General features: G+C 40.2%; 1 protein-coding gene across 3 annotated transcripts in view; it reads left to right on the top strand.

Moving 5' to 3' along the window:
• The window catches only part of Fign (fidgetin, microtubule severing factor), a 121,424-nt gene extending 96,531 nt beyond the window's left edge, over positions 1 to 24,893 (top strand). For all 3 annotated transcript variants that reach the window (XM_032903400.1, XM_032903399.1, XM_032903398.1), the window contains one exon: positions 21,027 to 24,893. In XM_032903400.1, the coding sequence (XP_032759291.1) occupies positions 21,035 to 23,281 (2,247 nt within the window). In that variant the 5' untranslated portion in view covers positions 21,027 to 21,034 and the 3' untranslated portion in view covers positions 23,282 to 24,893. The remainder of the gene's footprint in view (positions 1 to 21,026) is intronic.
• The last annotated feature ends 299 nt before the right edge of the window (positions 24,894 to 25,192 follow it).

Genomic DNA, 25,192 nt, shown 5'->3' with positions numbered 1-25,192 from the left:
TGGATCTTTCTGTAATTCCACATTATTAAAATTCCCTGGAGAGACGTGTGCTTTCCCTATATTGGGTAAATCGTCAACTACTTGGTAGAGTATGCCTCGAAGTATTTCGTTAGTATGTGGGTAAAAACTTGGGCAGGTTGGAACATACCTGTTGATGAGACATTTTGTTTATGTCTTTGTTTCTAAATGAGCACCTTGCCACTTCCTAGAAATCATACTGTAATTGTTCACTAAAAATAGAAATAGACAAACATTTCACTGAAAATGAAGATTAGCTTGTCCTCTAGGTTTGGGTGGAGAAATATAGGAGAATATCACTTTTAAAACAGTATGAGTAACCTTAAGTCTTTTATCTGGATTCCTCCCATGCTTTAAAGCAAGCCATCTATTATAACATACTGTTAACTCCTTAGGCGCTGGTAGCAACTTTGTAAGTTTAGACTAGTGAGTGATTTTAGATAGGAAGTGGTCTTCAGAACATACTTATTGTGGTGATTCCTAGGTAAAAGCTACTAAATGCATTTTTTTTCTCTGTGAAATTGTGTCTTCCTCGTAGCTGAGGCTGGACTCCTGCCACTCATTTTCCCTACTACACATCCTCAAGCTGCAGAAGGGTTTAATTTACCATGTGTAAAAGAGCGTCCTATCAACCCCCCACTGGGATCCTCTTCATCAGTGGCCTCTGTCTTAATGAGAAGAGTTCTGCCATTGAAAAGGATGTCACAAGGATGTCACTTTCGAATTTGGAGCCCAGTAAACTACTGATACACATCATGCCATCCATCTTTGTTGTAACAAGTGACTCAGGATGGAGAGGGTCCAATCATCCACTCTATCAGAACTCTCATAGTCCAGTGTGAGTAACGTAAGTGGCCAGAGGATGTTTCACTTGGAGCCAATGCCATCCTGTCACAACAGGTGCTAGGCACTTGGAACTCCCTGCACACATAACACTGAAGCTCCTTCCATGACAGGCTCTTTTCGGGTCTACCTTCTGGACATTTCAAAATGTCCTCGGTTCTCCCAGCTTCTCACTAAGACAAAACGGCCACTGATGAAGAGCACACCGGGGAACTGATATGACATTATATTAAACCATGTGCTAAACCATTATGTAGTGAACGGACAACTATTGAGGAAAAATGATTAGCATAAATCAGTCTTAGCCATGCAGACCACATAGTTCCAAATTTGAACCTAGCTTCCCCTGTGTTCCTGATATTGTAATTGTCATGTTTGTTTTAACTTTTTTTTCAGTTTCTAACTTTGTAAATACTTCATAACTCTATCACATTAAAATACCATAAATATTTAGACAAAGATGTCACTGTTTCCCATACATTGTAATATATTTCTTAAAAAGCTATGGGTCATCTTAAAAGTTGAATGTCTTATTAAGTTAGTGTAATGGTAACTGCTACTCCTCACTCTTTTGGGTACAATATTTTCTAAAGAATGACTTCGTTAAGAGGGCCCATTTCTCGAGCATTGTTCTTGTCTGAGCAAAAGAATCATTCTTAATTATGGTTGCCTCGTGCTTTTCTATTTGTGGTGATGTATTCTTCTTGATGTCTTTCACCTTTACACTCCTCATGTGTGCACTGGACTGGAATTGGGATTATAGCAAAACCACTGTGGGAGAGAGCATGAGTCTGCAGACAAGGCCAAAGAGAAGGAAATAATGCCAGCCTCCTAAAGGTGTTTAGGGTAAGATAAAAAAGAACCTAAAAGGCTGTGCCACATACCTTCTAGCACACTCTTTTCCCTCAGTCTTTGTCTGACACATGAAGTCTTCATTCTGCTTCTGTCTTAAGAACACAACTTCATCCAACATCATTCATGCACCCCCATTCAGTTGTATAACTCATTTTTATTTCCCCCTCTTTTTCCTTCCCGTAGCCTAGAACCTAGGTTCACAAGGTGCCGAACGAGAGTGAGATGATAAATGTATTTAGCTATGTCGGCCTCAATTACTCAGTTCTATCTATAGCTAGAAAACAAGTAGAAAATGCACAGTCTGGTGGGTGTGGCTGTGCTTTGTGGAGACCCCAAATGCCAGGCTGAGTTTTGCTCTGTCATGCAGGGCAATGATGAAGACTTACGCATGTCCATAAAAACCTGTGATTCACTATTACCTCAAGAGCCCCCTTTACAAAGCTACTTAGCTTTCTTACTGTGTTTATGTGGGAAATTCCTCTGGCTAGTCATCTCCCATTCTCAAAAATTTATTTCTTCCATAATCAACTCATAATGACTTCTGACCACTTTGGAGGTCTGCCACTCTAGGTTTTCAGCTCTAGACTCCTTAGTTCCTGATTTCCTTTTCAGTTCTACTTGGCTTCTCTACATACACAAACGAACACTCTGGCTTTGGAATATTTTTCTCTCGGTGTCTTTTACAGCAGCATGTTCTTGTAGACTTCCTGGTTCTCACTGCCTGCTCCTTAAATGTGGGTTTAAGTCAAGAGTCTGTTCTGATTCTCTGCTGTGTTTCGTCTTTCCTCTGTTGCGTCCCCCATCACTTAGATCGGCGGGGTCTTTTCTACAGTACTTACAATGATATCCATCCCTCACCAGGATTAACTGGAACTCCCCGCAACTCCTCCAGCTACTCTTTGGCAGCCAACTCACACTTATTTCTGTCTTTACAATGGGGTCCATGCAATGCTCTTCATAGCCTTCACTGCTCTAATCTTAATTGATTAGCTTTTGCTTGGGACTGTATCTCTAAAGGTCTCCTTCGCTATCTCTCTGTTAAAGTGTAAGACCGTCTTCCATTTCTCTAATATCTGATCCTGTGTACTTTTTTTTTTCATATATTACTAAAGAGCAGACCAGGACCACACTGTATGTTGGCAGTCTCGTAGAGTCTGGATATTTAATTCCTTTGTCATTTCATGTCAAGCTTCCTGTCCACCCCCGTCCCACCACAGGAGTAAATGCCCACTCCCATCCTGTCTTTAAATTATTATCAGGCTACACAGTTGCCTGGGAGTGTCAGCAACACCCCGCAGCATTTGTGATCTTTACTGAGTTTTCTCAGGCAAGAGCCCTGTCTCTCTGGATTGTAATAAATTAAAATTTATTTGGCTTTCAAGGTATGCCTCGCAATTAAGTGCTCCTTAGTCATAAAGTGTAGAATCACTTTTTGTTTGTTTACTCCTCTGAAGGTAAACTGTAAGTTCCAGTGGTATAGGGAATTGTATTCCCCGGAATTTAGAATAGAAGGTCTCTCCTACACTAAGATTTATATACTATGAATAACTATGAATACTGCTGTTATCATATTTTAAACAGGCTAACCAACTCACACTGTTGACCCTCTGCCTGTCTGTCTCTCTCTCTCTCTCTCTCTCTCTCTCTCTCTCTCTCTCTCTCTCTCTGTGTGTGTGTGTGTGTGTGTGTGTGTGTGTGTGTGTGTGTGTGTGTGTGTGTGTGTAGGTGTGTGCAATAGCAGGTGGGGAGAGGTGACAACATTCTTGTGCTGGTCCCCTGCTTGAATCATGTAGTATTGTATTGGGGGAAGGAGCTCAGGTTCTCATTGCTTGGTAGCAAGTCCATTTAAAGGCTGAGCCATCTGGCTGGCCCTAAAACTCCTTTTTTTCTAATAATATTTTTAGTGTTCATGTTGCAGAGACGCCAGGATGTTGCTTCTTCAGACTATAATTTTTGAGGTTTTCAATGTTGTCTCTGTTTTCTATTTTTTTTCATAATTGACAGGCTACACGAAAATTATAATGGGGAAATGGGAAGGAGACAAGATGTTCACAAGCCAACATGCCAGGATGGAGAGGGAGTAGGAGAGATCTAAGTCTGAGATGATTTAAAATCTGTCTGAAAGAGATTGAATTCTCAGATTACATTTGTGGTTGACTGTCTGTCTGTCTCATGCAGATATATATGGAAAAACATTTGCTGTTAGCTTTTTTTAACACAGGAATTTCTAACTGGTCAAACTGAATAGTGGGCAAAAAAAAAAAATCATGAGTCCAAAAAAAAAAAAAAAAAATCATGAGACATTCTTAGTTCGTGAAATCTTTGCAGAATAACAATCCTTAATTCCTGTTGAAAATTGCAAGCTAAGTCTATGACTTTTCTATATCTTCAGACTGTTATCAAGTCTTACCACAAAAGGCTAAAAACACACATCCTCATTGTTCAAAATTGCTGCCTGGCCAAGGCAGCATCCCATTGCTACCTCCACCCTATTATTCATGATAGAACTCTTACTTGATTTACACACCACTAGGTGGATTTGTATAGCAGTTTTGGTGTTAATATATATAGTTGTGTTCATGTATATAGTTGTGTTTCCTAGCTATGCTCCATAACTTAGAAATTAAAACCAAGGTATTTTATACCAGCTTTCCACAACCCTGTGTTAAATCTGATAAAGTGCATATTCAGTAGTTTCTCTATGCCTAATAAAACTCCGTAATTAAAAATAAATCTTTATCATTACAAGTTTTTTTAGAACTCACCAAAAGAATGATCTTCATCCCTGCTATTGTTACTATTGTTGTATTACTGTTTCCACACCTGAAAGACTCTTAGATGTGATCATAAAAAGCTATAATATGGTAACAAGGGAGTAGCTCAGCATGTACAACCATAGTTTCTATCTTGCAAAACGACAACAACAAAGAAGCCGCTTTATAGGGCATGTGTTACATTTCCAAAAATCATTCATAAGTGGCTCATGGATGAAGTCATTCGAGGTCATCAGAAGGTACTCCAAAGGCACTAAAGGGTTCCCTCTCTTAGTTTTTGTCTGTTGCATACTCTAGCTTGGAATCATTTAAGTGAGCAAGATGGATTTCCTAAGTTTCAAATGCTGGTTTATGCTTTTCTGGTTGTGAATATGAATTCAGTCAAGACGTAAGGAAGATATTTTGTCTGGGAAGGTATATGATTTCACTCGAGAATGAGATGGTTTCTTTCCAACTTTGAACTGCAAAGAATGTGTTCCACAAAACCAGATGAAACAAGTCATTAACTCAAGTCTTGAGTCTCATGATCCCATCAGTTCAGAAAGACAAAATCAGTTATGGAGCCTGATTTGCTCTAGTTAGGACTCATGGAGTTCGTGAGGCTGGGAGAAAGAGAGAGGGAGATTTTCTGTAAAACCAATAATCCAGTAATGGAATCCATCTGAACATAATCTCACTGGTAGGTGTCAACTGTTACTGGGTATTCTCTTGTTTCCCATCTTTATGAATTTTTGTTATTTCAGAATACCTAAGATACTGTTTCTGTTTCATTGAGTCATCTCTTGGGGAGCTGTTAGTAAGCAAAAGATATTTTATCTTATTATATTAGAACTGTGTTTCATGAATTTATATTAAAGTACCTTCTTGGCATATTATTAATGTACTTTTAGGAAAAATTCAGCTTCTGTGTATGTAATTATAAAGCATAAGGTTATAACTTGGGATGTACTCATAGAATAAACAGTGTTATTTCTCTAACCATATACAAACATATTTACCATATCCATCATTGTGAATAGAACTAACTCGTCTCCTTAGAGGTGGGTGCAAAATCTCCTCTTCAAAAAAAAAAAAACAAAAAAAAACAAAAAAACAAAACAAAACAACAAAAAAAACCAATCTAAATCCCATGACCCCCCTTGCCGTATATAAATAATAAATAGTCGTTACAGTCTTTTAATAGTAACAGCCTAGTTAGTACTTCTGCAAATCGGGAAGAAGTCAAGGAGTAAAAAAAATATGTTCAAATTTAAAGAATGCAACCTAGTTGATAATATCTAATAAAGTAGTATGTTATTTGTATCTGTTAACACAAAAGGTTGACATTTCTTCAACTACTCCCTTCAGAATATCATTTTCTATATTTTGCCTTAGTAGAGGTGACTTTTTTCCTTATAATTATCATAACACATTTGTGTCTGGGATAACTTATTGCGATTTGTCATAATCAAATGATAGGAAGACATTTTGTAAGGTGCGGAGATGCTGATGAGGAAAGGCTAGTCCCAATTATCAGCTATAAAATCCTGGGTTATCATCTGTTAGCAAATCCCCAGTTGAAAACCTTTCACCAGGTTGGGACCAGCCTAAAATTTTCTGTACAATGAATATAATTCAGCACTAATAGAAGATGACTGTAATTTAACATACATTTAAAATAGAAAGAATAAGATTATTGCAATAAATCTAACATCACAAGCAACCAATCCAAGGAGCTTAATTATGACACTACTAAATGTGAAAATCTATTCAGTGCTAGGAACGCTTTTCACATTACATTCACGCTAAAGATTGGCTGTTAAGAGCTCATTACTGGTGTTTCTCTAAAGAGTGGTTTATTAAACACAGTTACCTAATAAGCATCTTTGGTGGCGCAAATTGCTGAAAACAGTAATGAGTCTGATTAGACTTCATTTCAATTACGACAGCTTGTCTAAGGAAAAAAAAATACTCGGTAAGTATACATGTATGCTTGTGTGTGTCTATGCATGTGCTTGTGAGTGTGTGTGCGTGCATGTGTGTTTAAATGTGTGTGCAGGGGGGGGCACACTGTGTTCTAGAGCTTAAAAAAGAAAAGCCCCAGGTTTTCTTTCCTTAGTCTTTCACTAAGGAAGAAAGACTTGTCCAAGTCATCATTTAATTTGCACACTGGAAAGCTGGATGAACAAATGAGTCACAGTCTTGTTTGCTTAAAAACAGCAATGGCTTTGCTGACGAATGCATCTGGATAAGGTCAACTTTCGTTCTTCTCAAGGTCTTCTTCTTCCTCTTACCCCCCCCTTTCTTGGTAATAAACAGTGTTAAAGAGAGTAGAAGCTTATAATCCTGATTCATCCCTGATTATTTTTGTGGAGGTTGTTCTCTCCAGGTTCAAAGACTCACCTTTCAACTGTGTTTTGTCCAGGAACTGACTGTGTAAGCACATACCACAAATTATCAGTCTCATTTTGAATTGTAATGGACAGATAGGAAAGGAAAGAACAAGTTTTATGGGTGCGCACCAGTATTTCATAAAGCATGCCAAAATACATGTGGGCGACCAAACTTTATTTTTAATTTTTAAAAGTATGCTATTTAGCTGCATTTTACAGCTAACCTCTTATTAAACCATGCCTGGAATTTTACTACTAAAATTGAATAAAAATTTCTTAATGTAAAAAAGTCTTTAAGTAATTAGGCTGTCATTGTTGTCCTCTGGATTCTCTAGTAATGTTTTAATGCTTCTGGGATCTATTGCAAGGGATGCAAGCCACTACTTCATGACATTCTTTAATAGATTCCTTAAAAGTATAATATAGCTTGACACTGAGCTGGATAAAATAATTCCTGTGGCAATGTATAAATGGATGATGTGGAAGCATTAAATACAAAAGAAGAACACTTACCTGGAAAATCTTCACAACTTAGATAAGTAATCAGGGAATAGGCATGGATTAAACATAAAATATAGATGGAGTCGCCATCCTCTCTCGTGGTCATTCTGTTGGTTGTTTAAAGGATTTTCTAAAAGGCAAAGCACTTCTAGGTGGACCAGTTCAGGAATTAGAGAGATACCAAAGGACATACGATACATCAGGAAGTCTATGGATTGTTTATTAAAAAGAACACTTTATATAAAAAAAAAAACACAACCTAGATCTAATTAACAACTGTATACCAGTTCAATGACATTGTTGGTATTTTTGCTTTTTGTTTGCTCTTCAGGATCCCAGACACAGCATCCTGAATCCTGGGAGTGCTTGCATTGCTATGATATCCACCTTACCCAATTATAACTTTTAATGAACACATTTTGCTTATTGCGTAAACTCAGTTGTTTCCCCAAGTCAGTTGTTTCTCAATTAAAGAAATGAACATCCGTAATGTATCTCGAGATCACAAATAAGATTTGGTTTAATAAATGCGTTCCTTCTTGAGGCTTTTGGTCTTGCTTAAGTCACGTGTAATAAATGCATAGATAAAAAATTAAGTAACGTTTACTCTGATAAAAATTATGATGTGCACAGCCCATGTTAGTTAAATAATACATAATGTGTTCTATGAGGCCGAGGTGAAGTTCAGCTTCATAGCATGTGCTTAGCATGCACAAGGCTTTGCATTCCATGCCCAACACCTAACCCCCCAAACACCCTCAAAAGTTCATTAGAATGTCTTATGGGGTCCAAAATAATCTATTGTAAGTGTATTAAATCATAGGTTAATTTCAGCATGAAAGCAATCGTTAAAATCCTTTTTTGATTTCTTTTTTACCTCCAGTTTCTTTTTTGCCCTTTCAAATCATCACCTATGTGCATGTGTGCTAGCACATATACAAACATGCATACACACCAACCTATATTTTAACCTCTGTGTAGCTAATTTGTGTCAATTGGATAGTTTTGGGTAGATGCTGACTTTTCTGTTGCTTAGAGAATTTGTGTGAATTAGATTTGAAAATTTTTAAAAATTAGAAAAGTGGAAAAAGAAGAGGCGTGGTTTGAGCATGGGGAGGAGGTGGTGCCTGGCTTATTCTTGTACAAGCAACTACAACTGGCAAATTCTTTTTTCAAATTATTTGTTCATTAAAATTTACTGGAAACATCCCTATTCCTAAAGTCATTGAGAAACGAATATGTATCTATAATTAAACATGTTAGTAACACTGCTCATTGTCATTACAATAGTTTAGACCATAAGGAAGTTACCTTCATCGTTGTTTTAAATTTACTTAAAACAACTTTATTTTCAACTTTTGAGTAGAGACCTTTAAGCCAGAAGAAGACTGGATTGTAAGTATGGAACTGGACGTCAGGTGATTCATCACGTAAGAGTTGATCACCCACTTCATTGATTCAGTCAAAGCCTAGACTCTCTCAAAAGCATAACAATGTCTTCCATCATCACAAGGTCTTAAATTCTGATAACCATTGTCCCAAAAAACACAGTCAAGGATGGGAGAGACGTGGCTCAATATGCAAAGTTGCCTCCTACTATTTAAGCATGATGGCTGGAGCTTTGATTCCCCAGCTCTCGCATAAAAAACCCATCTGGCAGTGAGGTGATTGCACAAAAAGTGAGCTCCACATTTAGTGAGAACTAGGGTGTCATAGAGGAAGATATTCAAAGTCAGCCTCTGGCCTCTCTGTGTGTGCAAACAGATCTCGCACACATGGGTCTCACACACACACACACACAGAGAGAGAGAGAGAGAGAGAGAGAGAGAGAGAGAGAGAGACAGACAGACAGACAGACAGACAGACAGACAGACACAGACACGGAGAGAGACAGAGACAGAGTCAGAGACAGAGAAAACTAGTGTCATTCCTAATATTAATTTTCCAATGGGTTAACTTTATGAAACTTACTACAGGATGGGAAACACCCCACCCACTATGTTGAAGACACTGCCCCTCTCCTGCTACCGTCTCATCATGCAGTGTTCCATACCTTGACCAATGAGTAAGCCAACACCACCAATGGTTGGCCTTTCATTCACACTGCACTCTCGTTAGCCAGAAATCAGAGCACTGCAAAGGGAGGCGGAGGTCCTGTGCAGTTCACCACACCAGAATAGGGCAGTGTGCTAACACTGTCAAGGTAATGGAACCCAGGTCCTGTGAGGAAGCCACACCTGTAGACCCTCGCTTAGAGCAGTGTGGTCTAAAACAGTGTGTCTCTATGTATCCTCCCACATGGGAAAATCACAGTACTAGACTTACCAGAACTCATTTCTTATGTAGCTTTTCCTATTGCTTTCAGATCAAAGGTATTTTCTTCAGGCTGGATTAAATTATCCACAGGTCCCTGGAGTGAAGAACACTGAATTAATGCACTGTATCACCCAGTCCTCACTATAGCGTATTTTTTCCAAAGACACAATAGTCTGTACTACATTAAAAATTAATATACAGTTTACCAAAAAAAGAAGACAGTGCATAAATAATCTAAACAAATTTTGTGTGTGGTTCCAGAATTTAAACTCACCTAAAGAGATTTTAAGGAAAATGGTTGAAGGGCTATAGTTTAATATATAAACTATATTTTTACTTCCTTTTCTAATAAGAGAATTATCAGCCTCATATAAGCAGCCTTACCTTGTTTGTTCTATAAAAAGTTTCTTTTAACAATGAAATTCAAAAGGAATACAGAAATGATAATGGATGCCAATTTTATCTCTGGCAAGACTGCTGTATATTTGGGCATTCTAAATTTGTCAATTGCACGTATCGTTTTGCTATCTTGGGCATGAATGGAGCTCAGTTTAAATATAATTAAAGTGGGGTTTGGAGAGCTGAATCACTTGTTAAGAGCACTTGATACTTTTTCACAGGACCCAGGTTCAATTGCAAGCACCCACATGGTGACAGTCGAGTCGCCATGTTCCAGGGACGAGATATCATGGGCCCTCTCTGGGTACCAGGCACACATGCAATGTACAAACATACAATCAGGCAAAACACCTGCACTAATAAATTATTTTCTAAATAATTAAATATAGCTAAGTCAAGCACTGAACTTAGATGTTTCAAATAAAGGGCACGTGTGCAAGTGAATGTGTTCAATTAGTTATATGTGCAGGCCGTGGTTGACATGACAATTAAGGGCCATGGATGAGGAAGTGAACAGCAAGCCTGGATTGTGTCATCAGAGTACAAATGTATGTCATATATAAGCATGGTACTTCCCCAGTCAGCAGTAATAGCCTCAGACCCATAATGGCGAGAATTAGAAACACTGCAAAGTCCATTTTTAAAAGAAATACTTATCCTTAGTAATATGTAATACGTTGGGTATCCATGTTGTTGTTCTAGGCTGGATTCCATGAATGTGGCATGGGGCTCTCTGGTTGTGTTAACCCCATTTACTCTGCATGCTACAGCTCACCTGTTATTTACACACATAAGAGGATTGATTCTGCAGAACAAGGGGAGTGCTCCGTTGTGACACAGAACATACATATTCATTAGCTTCGGCAGTCCCTGTGGACGTATGTGCTATGTCCTGATGATCTTTGGATGACAAACAGAACCGGAGGAAGGGTAGATAGCCTTAATGGATTGAAAAACATACATGGGAAAAGAGAAGAGACGGCATGAGGAACGAGAGTCTGTAAAGGGACAACTGTAAAGGTTAACTACGAAGCACTCTTGTAACTGATTATAAATTGCCTAAAATTCAGAAGGAGCAAAAGCAGGGCCAGCCCTCTTACCTTGGGCTCTTTCTTGTGTGTGAGTCGGTGGCAGCTGGCACTAGCTGCTCAGAATCACAGTCTGAATTGCTTTTCTGTGCTCGGCCATAAGTGGATACACAGGCATTTAACATTGCGAATTACTCTAGGTTAGACACAGGGTGTGGCCCCGGCTTGTTTGCTTTTGTTACTATCATTATTAATTATTGTTCATTATTGTTCGGGACTTTGTTATAATCTAAAAAACAATTAGAAGAACTTGCCCCTTCTCACACAGAAAAACATGTCAAATTTTTAGTTTAAAACTTTATAGGTTTTGTGTGAATATTTAGTTATTTAGTTTGATTTTAAGTACTGGAAATTATTTATCTCTGAGTTACTTTAAGCCATATGATATGATAAACCAACTGCATATTGAATGTGAAGCCTGTGGTATCGGCACTCTGTTCTTTGGCATAATTTTCTTTGTCTAAGTGTTTGCTTACCTCTTTCGCATTGTTTCTTATTGATTTATCTATTGTTTCTTTTGAGACCGTCTGTTGCTATATAGTTCTGGCTGGCCTGGAACTCACTATGTAGACCAGGCTGGCGCCAACTTGCAGTGAACCTCCTGTCTCCTCCTCCAGAGTTCCATATTAAAAATAATGACCCATTAGTCCCACACACACTAAGGTTCCTCCTTGGTTTGCAGGAGGGGCAAATAGTCACCATTTCATTTAGCCATGATCTTAGGAGTGAACATTTTCTTTGTGTAGCCAGAATTTAATGCATTTGAGGGAGTCTAATTCAAATCATGAGTTATCTACAAGTTAAATTTAAGAACGAGATACGTGCCACCCTAGCCCAAATTATTATGGCTGTAATGAACACGGGCTCTTAATAACCCCGAAATAATGACCTGTGAAACAAGCTCTGTCACCCCGATGTGATCTGTCTCTTTGGGGGTGCCTTAACCTCATGAATGTTGGACTAAAGCTGATGCAGTTGGCTATTAAATCACGCATTGCTCTGTGATGTCAGAATCCACAGCACGTTAAAGGGGGGATATTAAGAATGATGGAGGTGGAGTGAGAGAAACAGCGAGAAATAATTTCTGAGAACCAATGCCATGGAAAACTGAATGCATAATCACGGACCGGTTTCTAAAGGTGCATTACCCACCACTGCACATTGTCCTCCATCCAATGGCTGTGGGTCGAGACAAACACTATCAGTCAACTTTCCGATGCTCTGATTAGTAGGGCGAGGATTTTTTTTTATTATTATTAAATGTAGCATTCGGGTTTTTTTTTTCCCTCCAAAAGTGACTACATTAAAAAAAAAATTAGTTTGGGACCAGAAATCCAAAACCTTTTGAACTCATAGGGCTTGCTACTTTTCAAGAAAACCCACTCCATTGAAAACAAAACTAGAGCTGTTGAAGCTCTACATACCACGGTCATGATTTCACCCTGGCTCTGTGGCCTGTTACCTATAATGCCTGATGTGGATTCTTGCAAAGCGTGAGGATGGAAGGGGTGTGGTATCCACCATGGAAGCTGTTCTGCGGGTTGGGCACACAGCTAGAAGGGCAGAGTGAAGTGCTTCCTCTCTTCACCGTCTCAAAGGGAAACTGTGGATATACAGTTATTGTTGTTTTCTTCTGTGGTTTCTTTTTATTTTTTTTCTCATGAACTTTTTCCCTATGAACTTGGCTGTGTATAGAAATTCTGTGCTGGAGAAAATTAAACACCAGTTTGTTAAACCGCATGTTGACATGCCTATGAGGCTGTATTTCTGTCAGAGGGTGAAGCAACCGAACTAGGTTTATCCAGAAGGCCAGTTAGCCAGAAGTTGCTCCAATGGCTTTGAAAAGGACTCTCTCAGGATAGAGGCCTTATATCCAAAATATACAAGAACTCAAAAAGTTAGACCGAGGGAGACAAATAACCCTATTAAAATGGGGTTCAGAGCTAAACAAAGAATTCACAGCTGAGGAATGCCAATGGCTGAGAAAACACCTAAAGAAATGTTCAACATCTTTAGTCATCAGGGAAATGCAAATCAAAACAACCCTGAGATTTCACCTCACACCAGTGAGAATGGCTAAGATCAAAAACTCCAGGTGACAGCAAATGCTGGCGAGGATGTGGAGAAAGAGGAACACTCCTCCATTGTTGGTGGGATTGCAGACTGGTACAACCATTCTGGAAATCAGTCTCGAGGTTCCTCAGAAAATTGGACATTAAACTGCCTGAGGATCCAGCTATCCCTCTCTTGGGCATATACCCAAAAGATGCCCCAACATATAAAAAACACGTGCTCCAAATTCATCGCAAATTTATAATAGCCAGAAGCTGAAAGAACTGCCAGATGCCCTTCAACAGAGAATGGATACAGAAAAATGTGGTATCTACACAATGGAATATTACTCAGCTATCAAAAACAACGAAATATGAAATTTGTAGGCAAATGGTTGGAAGAAAATATCATCCTGAAGCAAACCTAATCACAGAAAGACATACATGGTATAATTGATAAATTAGCCCAAATGCCTGAATTACCCTAGATGCCTAGAACAAATGAAACTCAAGACGGATGATCAAAATGTGAATGCTTCACTCCTTCTTTAAAAGAGGAACAAGAATACCCTTGGCAGGGAAGAGAGAGGCAAAGATTAAAACAGAGACTGAAGGAACATCCATTCAGAGCTAACATGTGGCCCATATATATATACAAATTAGACAAGATGGAAGCAAAGAAGTGCCATCGCCCCTGAGAGACACAGCCAGAATACAGCAAATGAGGCTAATGGAAACCTGAACAGAATAGACCCCGGAAGGAATCAGAGAAAGAACTGAAGAGCTTGAAGGCTTAGACCCTATATGTACAACAATGCCAAGCCACCAGAGCTTCAGGACTAAGCCACTACCTAAAGACTATACATGACTATGGCTCACCTCATAGGTAGTAGCAATGAATATCCTAGTAAGAGCACCAGGAAGGTTCCTTGTGAACTAGACTGTCGGGGGAGGGCAGCAATGGGGAGGGTGGAGGGGAAACAATCCATAAGGGGGGAGGGAAGGATGTTTGGTTCTAACACTTAAATGTAAAAAACAGTCAAAAAAAAAAATAAATAAATAAATAAAAAAAAACAAACACAAAAAAAAAAGAAAAGAAAAGGACTCTCTCATACAAATAGAGTGGGATTAGAGAGTGTTTCAAAACGATTGCCATCCGAAGTGTTGAGGTGTGGAACTGACATAAGGAGAGAAAATGGCAGTTATCAGTAAATAATTAATACACAGTATCTCGGTTTGAGACTACAGATTAAAATTGGCCATTTGTTTTCAGCCCCCTCTCCCTCCTCACGTGGAGAAGGAAACAATATGAAAACTAAGGAAAATGGTACGAAAGCTATGATTTATTTTTGAGACCTGGCTCACTGTGCCAGTCAGCATAGACTTGAACTGGTCATTCTCCTGCCGTTTACCATGCACTGGAGTTTCAGACCTATCCCCCTGCACCCAGCTAGCAGTTTGAATCTTGACCCCTTTTTGATTAAGGCAGTCCTGCACCTTGTTTAGCTGAGTATCAAAGAATGTCTGTACCTTCCTTGTAACAACATCCACACTGGAAATTGTCATTTTCGGTGGCCATCTTGATTTTTTTTAAGGGGGGAATAGTTTTACTTTTTTTTCCTGTCCCGGTCTTATTATTTTGTGTTTTAAACATCTACAGCATTTTTAAAATAAAAATGCCAAGGGATGTTTTTATGTCTCATACTTGGGAAATATTTTCACAAAAGCTTATTACTATAAGTAGTCTTGACCGCAGACTAAAAAAGGTGTGGCCCTCACCTGTACATTCTTATAGCAAAGTTAAGCCAAGTGAGCTCAGTCAACCCTTCCAAAGTAGGGCCATATAAATAACTCGCAGGGCTAGAATCTTTTTTTAATATGTGGGGTGTGTGTGTGTGTGTGTGTGTGTGTGTGTGTGTGTGTGTGTGTGTAGAAGATAATTTTTAGAGTCAGTTCTCTCCTTCCACCTATACTTGGAATTCAGGGTTAGACTTAGTCCATAATATTTGTCAGAAGCATCTTCATCTTGAGCCACTTTGCTGGTCTTAGATCTCTCGTCTTTAATGTGGAGAGCTTCCTTCAGTATCTTTCTACTCCAACATCCTAGTAGTGATTCAAACTAAAACTCTTTGGTGTACAAAATAGTCTCCAAACGATGAGCACACAATAAATGGAATTCCAATCTGGAAGACGGGCAATTCTGTTTGGACTGGGACAGCCTACAAATACATTAATCTCCTAAAACGAGTCTACTTTTAAGAAATTTACTATATAATGTTAAGAGTAAACAAAGCAAAAATTCCTTTGATTTGGCTTCCTTACAGAGCCCCAAGGTTTTAAATATTGAATATTCTCAACTTGTGTACAAAATAAATTTGAGAAATTCTATATAGCATTCTTACTATAAGATAGTATGTGTTCTCTGGAATCAAGTACAGATGAAATTCCCTGTGCTTCTCCTCTACCGTTTCCTAACTTTTACATTGTATTTTAAGCCCAGCAGACCTTAGGAAATGGTGTGAGCTGTTTTCCAGATCAAATGGGTCATGCTGGTCTCTTTGCTGCTGAAGATGCGTAGAGGAAGGGAAAGAGCTGCAGAATCTGACCAAACACTGCGCCTGCGCCCCACTCCCTTGAAGAAAGGCGATGAGGAAATATCACACAGAGCAGAGCCGGAGTCTGGAGCCAGGAAGTTTGCAGCCCCTCTCTGTGAAGGCTCTTCCTCACTAAAGCTGTATTTTAGGCCCGTGGATTTGATTCTCTGTACTTAAAACCTTGAACCTTCCGTGTACTGGCGCTGACATTCCCAGTGTAAGGGATGATGAATTTGCTATATCAGCAGACCGTGGAGGCTCTAAACCCTCATAATTACTCTTGTTTATTCCAGCAGCTATGCTTTGTACAAATATTTTGATAAATATTGTAGTATGATTCTTTAAGTAGTTTTTTTAAAAAAAATGTAATGCGAGGGTCAGCGTACAGTCACCCGCAGAACATAACGGGAATGCTAACACACAGGTAGTACCCAAGAGCAAGCCCTCTCTACACCTATAAGGTGTGCCTTGTGTCCTTACCCTTAGGAGTCTAAAGAAACAGACCATTGAAAGGTCCTCCGCAGGTAGTGCCTTATGGGAACGTAGCCGAGCTCTCCAAACCTGGAACTGTTGAATCCCACAAGTGTAGTAAGGTTGGCCACTAAGTGCTTCCAGGTAGATCTTCCAGCAATGGATGCTAAGAAGTCTATTCTAGGAAACATACGCTTTGTTTTTCTTCTAATTCTCTCCCTTTTCTAAATATTATTCTTTTCACTTTTGCTGTGTATTTTTTTTTCTTTAAACTTTTGAAACTGAGGCAGAACCTTAGGCATTTTCGTTGTCTGGTTTTCCAAACTAATTAAAGACCGAGATGAAAGGTACAGGGCAACTGGTGTCTAGGTACTCAGTTCTAAAGTGGTTGGTAATGTGAAGAACGGCAACTCTCATTCAAATCCCCACTCTGGTGTGTATGACAAAGGGATGAACATTTAGATGATCCTGTGGTAAGAACAGGAGAACAGAAATGTTCAGAGATTTACCATGATATCTGCTATCTGTAGGTGACATTTCTGATAAATCGTCAATAACTTTCTTAATTATTTTAAAACATATGTAAATTTTCTTCACCACAAACTGTGCCAGCTGTGGTAAGAATTTTCTCATCTTTTACAAAATAAAAATTGACATTTTGCAGAATTTTTAAATTATCTATAAAATCTATAGCTTCCCCCCCTATATTTTATTGGAGGGGGGAGGAGAAAAACTGTATGTGAGACAAGATATCCCTATATAGCCCAGGCTATCCTCTTATTCCTGTACTTCCCATTACCTCCCAAATGCTAGAATTAAAGGTATAGGCCAAGACATCCGACTATTTTCTGATTTTCGTCTTTATTGTACTATGCATGATACTTCTAAAAGTCAGTGGGAATTATTGTTCTGAAGACGAGTTTCTAAAGTGTAAAATGGCATCATTCTTGGGTTTTTTCTTTTTTATGTTCTAAGGAAAAATCACATCAAAGTGTTTTGTCCTTTTCTTTTCTTCAACTCCTCTCGCTGCTTCAGTACCAGGTGAGGTGGCAGAAGTCTTCTGCTCTCATGGGCAACAGTGATGCAGTCAAGTGGGGCACCAGATACCTTTGTTCAAAGAACATTCGGCGCCACATTTTTCTTCCACTTTGTCACCACCAGTAAACAAGATCAACAACAGCAATGCCTTTGGTCCCCCCACCCCCGACACATAATGTTAAGATTCAGGCACTGGTGAACGGGCTCTTCATGTTCTCAAGGCCCCACCAGGCTCCTCAACACTCACTCCTGGGCATCTCACTGATATCAGGATCCAGGTTATGGTTAATGATTAACATTTGCTTTCAAAAAGCATTGGTGCTTCCAGGGCTCTCCCGGAAGAAAAGAACACTCCTTTTCCTTCAGACTAAACAGAACTCAGACTTTTCCTTTCCCACATTTGCTAAGGATATTGTTCATGCATCAGTAGGTCAATTTTCAGTTACCTCAACAAACATAGCCAATCCAGTAGCCATCCCAATGAGTTATTTTGATGGATAGGATCTTTGCTTAATTTCAGATGAAATATAAATGTTTAAAAATTCAATTAGTTTTGCTACATTAAAACTGCACAGAAATACCCAGTTTAAGTGGGCAATCTATTTTGTTCAAAGTGCATATAGGCTTATCGCTTAAAGCGATGGAAACATGTTAAAATCATGTTTGCATTTTATAAGTGATTAATTTATAAGAAAACCTTGCTTAAACCAAGACAGACAGAGAGGACCTGCCTTCCTTTTTTTTTTTTTTTTCATTGTTCACTTTTTATTAAAGGTTATTTCTTTCTCTCATGGTTATTAACTAACTCCAACAAGACATAATCTCAATTAACTGGAAGGAAGCTGAATCCTTTCATTCTGTGTGCTTGCATGTGCATGTATGTATACTTACATGCACAGGTTTGCACTTGCCTATGCATACAGTATACAGCATTGCTGTGACTTCTAAATTATTTTTGAGATACGTCTTCATGTTTCTTCCTTAACAATCTATTAATATGCCCATAGGACCATGTGTGTTCTCATTTTTGGTACTCAATATTTTCAGGGTTTTTTTTTAAGAGGAAAAAAATCCTAATAGAAATTACTTGGAAATAATCATGGGATTAATGAATGTGTAGGCCTTTTAGCTCTACTCTGCCGTCACATTGATATTCTCTCCTTTTTGTTAGACTCGGAGTAAATCCCTTGACACTCGAAGAATTTAGATACTGATTACTTGCGATTGGTTCCCGGTGATTTGCCCTTAATAATTTCCAGTTGAGTCTAATGAAAGTATGATTCCTGAAAAGCCGCTTCATTAAAATTGCATCTTTCCCCCCCTTCAAGTGTAGTTTCAGTCATGTCACCCACTTTGTGGTGTATTTTTCTCCTCTTAAAAAGTAATGACTGAGAAAGCAGAAACAATTAGGAGAATCACTTTACTTCTTCCTAGAGCTCTGCTCAGCCCCCTCCCTCGTTCTCCGAGTGGGAGAATAAAGGTGTTCTTCTTCAGGGTTCACAATATTAATCTCCAAACTGATGTCATTGTCTTAAAGTATACATAGTCTTAAACGAACATATACGAGTATTTGAAGTAAAGCGAGGAGTACATTGCATGTACAAAGGAGCTAAGATCTTTAGTATTTTTACTAAACACACATAGAAAGGCTGATTAACTTATACTTGTGCAGCATTCAAACTTAATTTCACTGAGTTAGTGATTTGCAAATGAATATCTGCATGGATCCCTTTTAAAAATCCAAATGCAAATGAGTACAACGGCAGTAAAATATATTTGCAAATGAATCCTGTTGCTTTATTCATTTATTGTGTAATTACTGCAATCCTTCCCACCTTGTTTTCAGTATTTCTTAATCATTAAGTCGGAAGCATGACAGCAGTGCCAGCCCTGGCATGATTCTCTTTGACTAAAACCTTGTAAATTAACACAATTAGCACAGCATCCTCCTGCTAATTAACTTCCACTGTCTGGTGCAGTGGTTTTGCAAACAAGGAAGCCGGAGTCAGAAGGGAATCAACATGCCATTCTGTTACCAAACTGTGTGCTCTGTTCAGTTTAGCTCAGCGAGTCGAAGCTGGCCATGTCAAAAGCCAGAGTCAGGCAGTGAGGAGCTGAAGTGGGTGGGGGTGGAGAACAGAAAAAGATGGGAGCTGTCAACACTGCTTGGGGAATTCAGAAGGGAACGGATACCACAGATGCCTCATTTAGACCAGGCCTTCTTCTTATCAAGGATTCTCTGCCAGAGGGCACGAGATGGTTTGCAAAATTCACTCTAGGTAATACAAAAGAGATTAAGGAGGGCATCTTAATACGGCTGGAGCAGAATAGGAAGTGTTCATTCCAAGTGAGCAGAGATTGGAGTTAAGATGGGCAGGCACTGAAAAAAAATAGGAGAACACGGTTCCAGCACTCTTTGCTAACTAACTGTACGAAAGCCTCAATGGCGCATTTTAAACAAGTCGCTTTAGCCACTACCTCTGTGATAGGAGAAGCAGGTAATTTCCCAAGGTCTTTCAAAAGTTATCCTTTAAAACGACTGTCTGATCCTAATACCTGAGTGTTTTCTCTTGAGTAAAAAAAATACTCATTTCAGGGTTACTACAGAGTCCCTGGCTTCACTTAGCAACCTAGCAGGTGATAGGTTTACTCCTGTGACCTCATCGATGAGATGTACTCTTCCACATTCTGCCACACGTGGCTTACTATAAAAACGTAAGGGGTTGGAATCCAGAGTCTCCACTCTTTCCATCCCTTCTTGCCCTTCCTTTCTCTTTTTCTCATACATATATTCTCCCCTCCTCTTTTGGTATCGCAGTGTATCCGGGGAGGAGGATTATCAGAGGAGCAGGGAGAACAACACAAGAAGCCCGACAGACAAGAGATGCTTGTGCCTTTTTTTTTTTTTCAGACTCAACAACAGAACTGAGAGGCAGAAAGGAGCCAGTTGTAATTCATACCGAGTTGTAGGCGTTGTGCGATGAGAGCGGTGGAGCGCTGCCTGAGAGATTGCTTTGCTGCACTCCACGAAGCAGATTTGAAACTGTCGTGGACCACTTTAGATGAGAGTTGGATTATGGAATGACCTGCTATGTCTGTGTCATATTGTTCTGTGCAGGGAGCATTATACTGTGCTAACTAGGTGTTCAGGACCAAATAAGAGAGGTAGCCTAGATGCGATCTGTCAGCTGTGTCTCATTTTTATACTGCTAAAATATAAAACAGAAACTGATGGGAAAAGCCAGAATAACTAGGTGGTATACGTGTTAACAGTACTGCATGCTGGATATTAAAATGTATGTATGTGTGTTATTGCAAAGAACCATGATTGAATTATATTTTGACAGAATTGTTTATATATATGAATGTGCATATATGTGTGAGATATATATATCCCATGTTTTTTTTTTTTTTTTTTTGGGCGGGTTTGACAGCAATAAGGCTTCTTTATCTTCTTTTTTAATGTGGTTTTCTATTAGTTTTGTTTTACATTGCATTGATCTTTTTTGCAGGGTTTAATGTCTCCCCATTTTGAGGAATTCATATCATAGAGATCACAATATGTGTTACAGCCTGGGAAGAATCTTATCCCTGCCCATATCTTTAATGGAAGATAATAAATAGCAAATGTAGTGGCGGGTGGGGAGCTTCAAGTGTTCCGATGAATACCTGAGTAAATTTACTCTCTTTCACCTCAACTTCTTAGGCTTGAAGATGCAGTGGACGCCGGAGCATGCCCAGTGGCCAGAACAGCACTTTGATATCACCTCGACTACTCGGTCTCCCGCCCACAAAGTTGAAGCCTATAGAGGTCATTTGCAACGTACCTACCAGTATGCCTGGGCGAATGATGACATATCTGCTCTGACTGCATCCAACCTTCTGAAAAAATATGCAGAGAAGTATTCTGGCATTTTGGAAGGTCCCGTAGACCGACCTGTACTCAGCAATTATTCAGACACACCGTCGGGACTAGTGAATGGTCGGAAAAATGATAGCGAACCCTGGCAGTCTTCCTTGAATTCAGAAGCCGTTTATCCTATGAACTGTGTTCCGGATGTCATCACCGCCAGCAAAGCTGGTGTCAGTTCAGCCCTCCCTCCAGTAGATGTCTCGGCAAGTATAGGAAGCTCCCCTGGGGTGGCCAGCAACCTGACAGAACCAAGTTACTCAAGTAGTACCTGTGGAAGCCACACAGTACCTAGTCTTCATGCGGGGCTCCCGTCTCAGGAATATGCTCCAGGATACAACGGATCGTATTTGCATTCTACTTACAGCAGCCAGCCCACACCTGCACTTCCTTCGCCTCATCCATCCCCGTTGCATAGCTCTGGGCTCCTGCAGCCACCACCCCCTCCTCCTCCTCCACCGGCCCTGGTCCCAGGCTACAATGGGACTTCCAATCTCTCCAGTTACAGCTATCCCTCTGCTAGCTATCCTCCTCAGACTGCCGTGGGGTCTGGGTACAGCCCTGGTGGAGCACCCCCTCCTCCTTCTGCCTACCTGCCTTCAGGAATTCCTGCGCCTACCCCTTTGCCCCCCACTACTGTTCCTGGCTACACCTACCAAGGTCATGGTTTGACACCCATCGCACCCTCTGCTCTGACCAACAGTTCGGCAAGTTCTCTCAAAAGGAAAGCTTTCTATATGGCAGGGCAAGGAGACATGGACTCCAGTTACGGAAATTACAGCTATGGCCAACAGAGATCAACACAGAGTCCTATGTACCGAATGCCCGACAACAGCATTTCAAACTCGAATCGGGGAAATGGCTTTGACAGAAATGCTGAAACATCATCCTTAGCATTTAAGCCAACAAAGCAGCTGATGCCCTCTGAGCAGCAAAGGAAATTCAGCAGCCAGTCCAGTAGGGCTCTGACCCCTCCTTCCTATAGTACTGCTAAAAATTCATTGGGATCAAGATCGAGTGAATCCTTTGGGAAGTATACGTCGCCAGTCATGAGTGAGCACGGGGACGACCATCGGCAGCTCCTCGCTCATCCAATACAAGGTCCGGGACTCCGTGCAGCTACCTCATCCAACCACTCCGTGGACGAGCAACTGAAGAATACTGACACGCACCTCATTGACCTGGTCACCAATGAGATCATCACCCAAGGACCTCCTGTGGACTGGAGCGACATAGCTGGTCTTGACCTGGTGAAGGCGGTTATTAAGGAGGAGGTTTTGTGGCCAGTGTTGAGGTCAGATGCGTTCAGTGGGCTGACAGCCTTACCTAGGAGCATCCTTCTCTTTGGACCTCGGGGTACAGGCAAAACACTATTGGGCAGATGCATAGCCAGTCAGCTGGGGGCCACGTTTTTCAAAATTGCTGGTTCTGGACTCGTTGCAAAGTGGCTAGGAGAAGCGGAGAAAATTATCCACGCCTCTTTTCTTGTGGCCAGGTGTCGCCAGCCCTCGGTGATTTTTGTTAGTGACATTGACATGCTTCTCTCCTCTCAAGTGAGTGAGGAACACAGTCCAGTGAGTCGGATGAGAACCGAATTTCTGATGCAGCTGGACACTGTACTGACTTCGGCTGAGGACCAAATCGTAGTCATTTGTGCCACCAGTAAACCAGAAGAAATAGACGAATCTCTCCGGAGGTACTTCATGAAAAGACTTTTAATCCCACTTCCTGACAGCACAGCGAGGCACCAGATAATAGTACAACTGCTCTCACAGCACAATTACTGTCTCAATGACAAGGAGTTTGCACTGCTCGTCCAGCGCACAGAAGGCTTTTCTGGACTAGACGTGGCTCATTTGTGTCAGGAAGCAGCAGTGGGTCCTCTCCATGCTATGCCAGCTACAGACCTTTCAGCCATTATGCCCAGCCAGTTAAGGCCCGTTACATATCAAGACTTTGAAAATGCATTCTGCAAGATTCAGCCTAGCATATCTCAAAAAGAGCTTGATATGTATGTTGAATGGAACAAAATGTTTGGTTGCAGTCAGTGATAACATCTTTAAAAAAAAATGTAATGAATGTTGGCACACACATAAAACCTGCTCCATAGGGAATAGAGCCCCTTTCCAGTAGTGTTTCAATGGCTAAGGGTACTGGGGAAGACAACGGTTATGTTGCATCTTTAGAGTCAGGGTAGCTTTGGAGGAAGCAGGCCTCAGATGAGAGCCTGTGATTTGGAAGCCCCAGCTGACAGAAAGCATATACAATGTGGATGCTCAGATCGGTTCAAGCTAGACAACGCTCACCGAGAAGCGAGGTGCAAGCGTGTTGATTTCAGAAGGACATGAACCTCGTGTGTTGATTCCATTCTGCTGTTCTCGAGATTTAGTTGCTGTCAAGTGCCTGGAGTGGTACTTTATTTTTTTGTTTGCCTCACAATTACATTGGTGGCATGTGCTAATATAAAGAGCTTTAACTTCAAACATTATTGGACTAAAGAGATGAACGGTTGTGTTACAACAGAAAACCAGATTTTTTTGGCCATTTTAAGAGCAACAGTATTCCTCAATCCTGTCTGTTCTGCAGTGTTAGCTAAGAACAGGTAAAACAGGGTAACGGTAATCTGGACCTTAATTTCTGCAGTTCATTTCTTTTAATGTTCTTGTCTGCAAAAACTCAGGAAAGTGATTGTGATTTGTACAGTACCTCAAAGGAATGTGTTAAAAGCACTATGTACTGCTGAGAGTAATAGGGTAGGCTTCAATGTTACTTTATATTAAAATGTATGTTTACCTCAACAATTGGAGAATAGCAAGGAAAATTACTTTGAATGTATCCAGAAAAAGAAAAGAAAAATACTGAAGTGTGATACAACTGAATATTTAAGGTTTAAAAGTAGAGGTGGAAGGATTTTTTTTTAAAGTTTTCTTACTAATTATGGGGAATTATTAACCAGAGCAGAACAGTTACTGAAGAGTTCTTAATGCATTGCTCTCCTTGAGGATTAAGTGGAAATGTTCATAGAAGTTACACTGGTTAATTGAAAAGCTGTGTCTTCAGTTCGTGTTGGTGTTTAGAGCAGTCAGCTGCAGACCTGTTTAAGATCCTGAAAGTGACAGAACCTACAAACTATAACTGCCTTCTACTGCCGTGGTGGTGGTGGAGGAGGTGGTGGTGGTGTTTTGGAAGCTCTCTCTTAAACTGCTAGGGAAAGCATCTCTCCTATTCACTCAGAGTTTCTAGGCTTGCAGAGCTGTTTCACAGAAAGCAGAGGATAGAACCAAATCAAACATGCAAACTTTAAAAAAAAAAAAAAAAAGCAACCAACCACATGTCTCGGCAGAGAACCCCCACACGTCCCCTCTCCCATGCCTCACCTTGACTTCACTCTTCAGAGTGCACTTTCGCTTCTCATCTTCAACCCCCCTCCCCCACCCCATCCCCCCCAACCCCCGGCTGTAGAACTACGTTCATTTCTACCTCAGTTCCGTTACGTTTCTTTTGGAAAGTCAAGTGAGAAGTTAGACGTGGACATGTATACCACAGTAGAGCTTGCCAAATGTGGAGACTTTCGTGTCCTGTTGTGTTTTCTTCCATCTTTTGTCTGCTTTCCCAATACCCCAGTCTTTATGCGTTCTTTCACCCCTGAGGACTACCACACGGCATACGTGGCGTTTCTTACTCACCCCGCACCTCTTCTGCTCCTGCTTCACCAGGTCGTTCCTTGTCTTCTGTAATGCGGTATGTGCAAATTTCCATTGACAGCTGGCTGAACGTCACCAATGTCTCTCACTGTCACAGTGCAGGACAAAGCTTTCCACAGCCACTGCCTGTGCAGAATCAGAGCAGCCTAGCATTTTGAATGTATTTTCCTGTTTTTTCCCCCTCCTTTTCTTTTCCTTTCTTTTGCTCTTTCTTCCTTACTTTTTTGTGTTTTATTTTGTTTGAATTTAGAGATACAG

The sequence above is a fragment of the Rattus rattus genome, chromosome 5, assembly GCF_011064425.1.
Source record: "Rattus rattus isolate New Zealand chromosome 5, Rrattus_CSIRO_v1, whole genome shotgun sequence".
NCBI classification, from domain to species: domain Eukaryota; kingdom Metazoa; phylum Chordata; class Mammalia; order Rodentia; family Muridae; genus Rattus; species Rattus rattus.
This window is presented reverse-complemented; position numbering and strand designations above follow the sequence as displayed.